General features: G+C 54.8%; 1 protein-coding gene across 1 annotated transcript in view; it reads right to left on the bottom strand.

The window, feature by feature from the left end:
- The window catches only part of LOC128831699 (tumor necrosis factor receptor superfamily member 16-like), a 58,092-nt gene extending 55,891 nt beyond the window's left edge, over positions 1-2,201 (bottom strand). The window contains exon 1 of the mRNA XM_054018382.1: positions 1,422-2,201. Within this exon, the coding sequence (XP_053874357.1) occupies positions 1,422-1,481 (60 nt within the window). The 5' untranslated portion in view covers positions 1,482-2,201. The remainder of the gene's footprint in view (positions 1-1,421) is intronic.
- Positions 2,202-5,760: the final 3,559 nt, after the last annotated feature.

Genomic DNA, 5,760 nt, shown 5'->3' with positions numbered 1-5,760 from the left:
ATCTCACCCAGCCTGAACAGCAGGACAGAGATGTGATTCTGCGCGTTTTCCCCAGGTTTATAAAAGCAGCCCTTCCGAAACCAGTCTGAGCATTGGTCTGAAAACAAAAACAACACAAGTTCCCTAAAGGCTTCTTCAAAGCGGAGTCTAACTAAAACCCCAGCCCCGCTTCACAGTCACTCCTGCACCAAGCAATTCCTCCCCAAAGAATGGTTTACAACTGCATCCATTATTTTATTTATTTTATGCACCCCACCTAACAATAGCCCCTCCTCAACTAAACGAAAAATCTCCCTGAGTCACAACTAATAAGAATAGAAAAATGAAGCCATGCAATGTTAATTACCTCCTCAGGATATAGGAGGATAAATGCAGCTTTTATATGGGCTGACCGCATAATTACAGAGACTGGCTGCACAAAAATGTTAATTCCAGACCAGGAAAATGTGTTCCACATTAATCCTGACATGAAATTTACTGGAAAGAATGAATGAGGGACTCGCATTGCTTTTCTCTCTCTCTCTCACACACACACAGGGCTGGATTCTGCTCTCACCCCCAGTCCCAATGGGGGCAAAATCAAAGCAGCTGTTAATGGGTCTACATGGAGGAGATGGAGAGCCAGCCTCAGTGTGTTGCCCACCTGTGAGATCTCTAGATTGTCCAGTACAAAATCAAGCTAGAGCGAAACACAGGCCACCAATGCAAACCAAAGGCTGGTTCTGGTTCTGATCCGTGAGAAGCAGCTTCATTCTGCTCTCACATACACCAAGGCCGTTTGAGTTTAGCTGAAGTTGGCAGGGAGGTAAGTGACAGCCGAGCCCAGCCCCAAACCCAACCCCTTTCCCCTTCTCCAGCGAAGTCGGTGGCAAAACCCCTTCGATCTACTTCAAAAACTAAAGGACTGGAGGGGTGGGGCGCACCCACTCCGCTCTGTAATGCCCCACGTAGTTGTAAACCGTGCAAACCGACAGGCTAAGGAGATCCATGCATAATCCAGGGGCTGCGTCTGGTCGTATCCTCAGCCCCCCCCCCCCAAAATGCAAACCGATGTTACTCACCGTTCCCTCCCCCGATCAGAGAAACCGGGTAACTTTGACCTCTCTGGAGCAAGGGGGGGGGGGGGGGGCGCTTCAGCGGAATCGCAGGGGAAGGCAAAAAAAAAACCCCGTCGCTTTCCTCTAGTGTTCACGGCACTCTTTCCTTGCACGCGGGGTGAGTGAGTGTGTGTGGGCGTGCAAGGGGGGGGGCGCGTGTGTGAAATCTGGATTCCAAAGGCTGCAGCCCGATCCCAACCCGCTGATTCCCACGGGCCAGGTCAGTGTCGCCCGAAACCTCCCCCCCCCCCGCCCTGTTCCTGTAAAGCACACAAGCTCCCCAGGCTGGCCAGCGGCCGGGGGGGCGAGGAGCCGGGCACTCACCTTGCCAGGGAAGAGCTGGCTAAGCAGTACGAGGCAGAGGGGAACCCTGGTCAGTTGCATCTCGGCTTCTCCACAGTCTGTCCGTCTGTCCCGGCCGCCTCGCCCCCTGCCCCCTTTGCAGTTAATAAGCAAATGCAGGGCTCGTGCGGGGGGGGGGGGGGGTGTCGTCCTTTGATCCAGCGGATCTGTTGTTTGGAAGGGGGGGGGGCGCTGATGCAAAGTTAAGAGAAACCCCGCCGCGTCTAGCAGTCCGGGGAGAGGGGTGTGTGCGTGTGTGTGTGTGTGTGTGTAGCTAGCAGTAAAAATAATAACACAAAACACGTTGCAGGAACGGCGATCTGCTACAAAAATAACCCCCCAAACAAAGCAGCCGCCGCAGGAGGACTTGTTGTGTCTGGCATCAGCCCCTACCCTGAAGTGAGACGTCTCCAGATGCTCCAGCCACGGACCCCCAAACCCAAGGCTGGTCGGTAAAGGAGCCGAGGGGTTCAGGCCAGGGCGAGCTTTGGCACGAGCGAGCCTAGCTTAGCCCCCCCGAGCTCGGGCCGGGGAGACCCGGGATCTCAGCCTCCTCCCCAAGAGGAACCGAGGAAGTTCTCTTGCAAAAGGGAAGTGGGGAAGTTTGCTTTGCTAGCAGCAGCTGCAGCGGCTGGAAATGCCTGTGTGTGTGTGTGTGTGTGTGTGCGAGGAGGGCTGGGATGTGTCTCCTTGGCCCTACCCCTCCAGCCTTCTCCCCTCCCAGGATCTGTGCCTGCTCCTACCTCCTCCCACTCCTCTCCGTGTCTGTCTCCTCTCTTTGCCATGCAGAAATGAAAGAGGGAAGGGACCCAGGATGAAAGAGGGGAGGGGAGGGGAGGGAGCAACAAGCCGGGAGGGGGGGCGGCGGGGGGTGGAGAGAAGAGAGAGATCATACATTTTTAAAAGTTACAGGGGGGAGGGGGCGGGTTTCAGCCCTTTGATTGGCTACAGAGCAGGAGAGGGGGCAGGTTTCTGCGCCCGGACTGGCCGAGAGCAAGAAGGGGTCGTAAATCTTCCCAGCGAGTCTGGTGGGGAGGAAGGGAGCTGACAGCTTCCCAATTTCTGGAGCCGAAAAGCGCTCCCAGACCTGATCACCACCAGCCTTTGTTGTGTAATCGACGCCCTAGCCTTCCTGCTCTAGCCTGGGGAGAGGTGGGCTCACACACACTACACACACACACACGCATACAACTGCACATAAGCCCTCTCTCACACACATACATGCCATCTACCGTTTTTAATGCACAGGAAGATTCTCCATGGATGCCCATTGCTTACTTGGCAAAGAGGTGGAAGCCCTTAATTAAATCAAAGCAATCTCGTGTGGCACTTTAAAGCAGTATTTCTCAAAGACTGGCCCCGGAGATCTCCCCGGCACAGTTTCGGAAGGCAGCAAGCCCGGCCCGGTATCCAAAAGGTGGAGAAAAGCTGCTGTAAAGTCCTGCTCCAAACCCCACGGCTGCTGAGCGCAGTGGGCCTTGCAAATACTTCCTTAGCGTCAGGAGCTTTGCAAAGGTCGCCAACCTGTTGGGGAAAGAGAGCGCGGGCCCCGCACTGGGTAGCCACCGGCCACCCGTGCTCAGGGCCGGCTCTGGTTTTTTTGCCACCCCAGGCAAAAGAGCCTCCCGCCACGGAGCGTGGCAGGGGAGGGCGCCACGCCCGGCCGTGGGCCCGCTCTCCCCGACCGGCTGGAACACCGGGGGGAGGGCGGCGAGCCTGCCGCGGCTCCGCTGGCGGCCGGAGCGCCGGGAGGAGGGTGGAGAGCCTGGCCGGGGCCCTGCTCTCCCGAACAGGCCGGAGCGCCGGGGGGAGGGTGGTGAGCCCAGTCGCGGCCCCGTTCTCGGGCCGGAGCGCCGCACTGCGCCGCCCCCCTCCAGGTGCCGCCCCAAGTACATGCTTGGTGGGCTGGTGCCTGGAGCCGGCCCTGCCCGTGCTGGGCTGCGCAAATAGACACGGGTCTGACCCCGACTGCAGCGTGTAGCCTGAGCCTGGGGCTGCGTTGTATCAGCCCATGTCAGTCACCTGCCACCAGCAGAGACACGGCTATTGTTGTTGGTGATATTATGTTCGCGCCTAGATGCTCCAGCTGGGACAGGGGCCCTGGTTGTGCCAGACGCTGAACAAACCCGTAGGAAGGGATGGGAAGTGCCCTGCCCACTGGGCCGCAGAGCCGTTGCCCTAGCCTGGCGCTAGTCTCATTGAGTTGGCCTGAACGGAGCGCGAGACCTCCCCTATCTATCAGAGGGAGCTACCGCCTCTTGGGTCCGCAGAGTCCGTCTGCCACCACTGCAGTCCATCCCTGACGTGGTGGTGGATCGCAGGGAGATCCCAGGCCTCCCACCGCAGCCTCTCACCTGGTCCCCCAGAGTCACTGTCATTCTCTTTTGGTTCGGATCATAAGACTTTGGTCATTTCTGATCGTCGCAGCGCTACCTGGAGGGAAGCAGCCGGGCCCAGCCCATAGCGCAGAGGGCTGGGAGTCCGGAGATGCGGGGGGGTCTATTTCTGACCCTGAACTTGGGCCAGCCACGTCACCTTGTCCACTTGCTCTGTCTTGCCTATTATAGACTGCAAGCCCCTTGCTATGTGTATAGACAGCACCTAGTCCAGCTAGTCCCAATTTCAGGAGGGGCCTGAAGGTACCACTACCTCTTCCACGCCATTTCCGACATCGGAGTAGGAAGTGCAAAGAAAGGACAGAAAGCAAAGAGACAGGAGCCCATCCGCTAGAATGCCGTGGGGTGGAGTAAGAAGGTGGCTTTTCCGCTAAACCCACAGCTGATCTGCGTGGATTTCTCTCATGTTTAATCATGTTGTGCTTATCGACTCTTTCAGGTACCATAAGGATGGGTTGTTGTTTTTTCAAATCCTGGTGTTATAATTATCCTGTTGGAGATGTCAGGCTGAGATCTACTCTCCCATCACTGGGTAGATACCCTGGGGGGGTGGAGGGGCTCTCTATTTAGCCAGAGGAAAAGAACAGCACAGGAAACTGTGGAAAAAGCTGCCCCGAGCTAGCGGGAGCTTCCTCTCCTAGTCCTATCCATCTAGGTACAAGTACATCCCCCACTGCATGAGTGTTAACGCAGTGATCTCCATTTTACAGACGGGAGTGCCGGTGCAGAGCCTCGCAGGTCGTGAGGTGTTCATCTCCCATTGAAATCTGGGCCAAGGAGCTAAGGGACTTGCCCAGGGTCACACAGGGAGATTGTGGCAGAGTAAGGACTTGAATGTGGGTTTCCTGAGACTTAGGCTAGTGCCCTAGCCACCGGACCATTCTTCCTCTCCCAAAGTCTCTCGTTCTTAGTCCGCTCGTACTTGGCCGTTCAGTTAAGACTGCCAGTTGTGGTGCTAGTGGTTTAACTGATTTGGAGACTGTCCACTGGGGATATGCCAGAGACCCACCAAACTCATTCCACTCATGGCCCTGAACAGCTGTCAGATGGGCACAGCTTTGGATGACTTGAGGTGGAATTCTCATAAGAATGGCCATACTGGGTCAGACCAATGGTCCATCTAGCCCAGTATCCTGTCTTCCGACAGTGACCAATGCCAGATGCTTCAGCGGGAATGAACAGAACAGGGTAATTATTGAGTGAGCCATCCCATCGTCCAGTCCCACCTTCTGACAGTCAGAGGTTTAGGGATGTCCAGCCTAGGGGGTTGCATCCCTGGCCATCTTGGCTAATAGCCACTGCTAGATCCTCCATGAACTTATCTCATGCTTTTTTAACCCAGTTACGCCTTTGGCTTTCACACCATCCCCTGGCAATGAGTTCCACAGGTTGACTGTGTGCTGGGTGAAGAAGCACTGCCTTTTATTTGTTTTAAATCTGCTGCCTATTAATTTCACTGGGTGACCTCCTCGTTCTTGTGTTATGAGAAGGGGTAAATAACACTTCCTTATTTACTTTCTCCACACCAGTCATGATTGTATAGACCTCTATCATATCCCCCTTAGTCGTCTCTTTGCCAAGCTGAACAATCCCAGTCTTTTTAATTTCTCCTCCTATGGAAGCTGTTCCAAACCCTTAGTCATTTTTGTAGCGCTTCTCTGTACTTTTTCCAATTCAAATATGTGTTTTCTTGAGATGGGGTGACCAGAACTGGACACAGTATTAAAGGATTGGGCATACCATGGATTTATATAGAGGCAATATGATATTTTCTGTCTTATTATCTATCCCTTTCTTAATGACTCCTAACATTCTGGTCGCTTTTTTGGCCACTGCTGCACACTGAGTGGATGTTTTCAGAGAACTATCCACAATGACTCTGAGAGCTCTTTCTTGAGCGGTAACAGCTACTTCAGACCCTATCA

Source organism: Malaclemys terrapin, chromosome 2, assembly GCF_027887155.1.
Source record: "Malaclemys terrapin pileata isolate rMalTer1 chromosome 2, rMalTer1.hap1, whole genome shotgun sequence".
NCBI lineage: Eukaryota > Metazoa > Chordata > Testudines > Emydidae > Malaclemys > Malaclemys terrapin.
The sequence above is the reverse complement of the archived record's forward strand: the minus strand, read 5'-3'. Positions and strand labels throughout refer to the sequence as shown.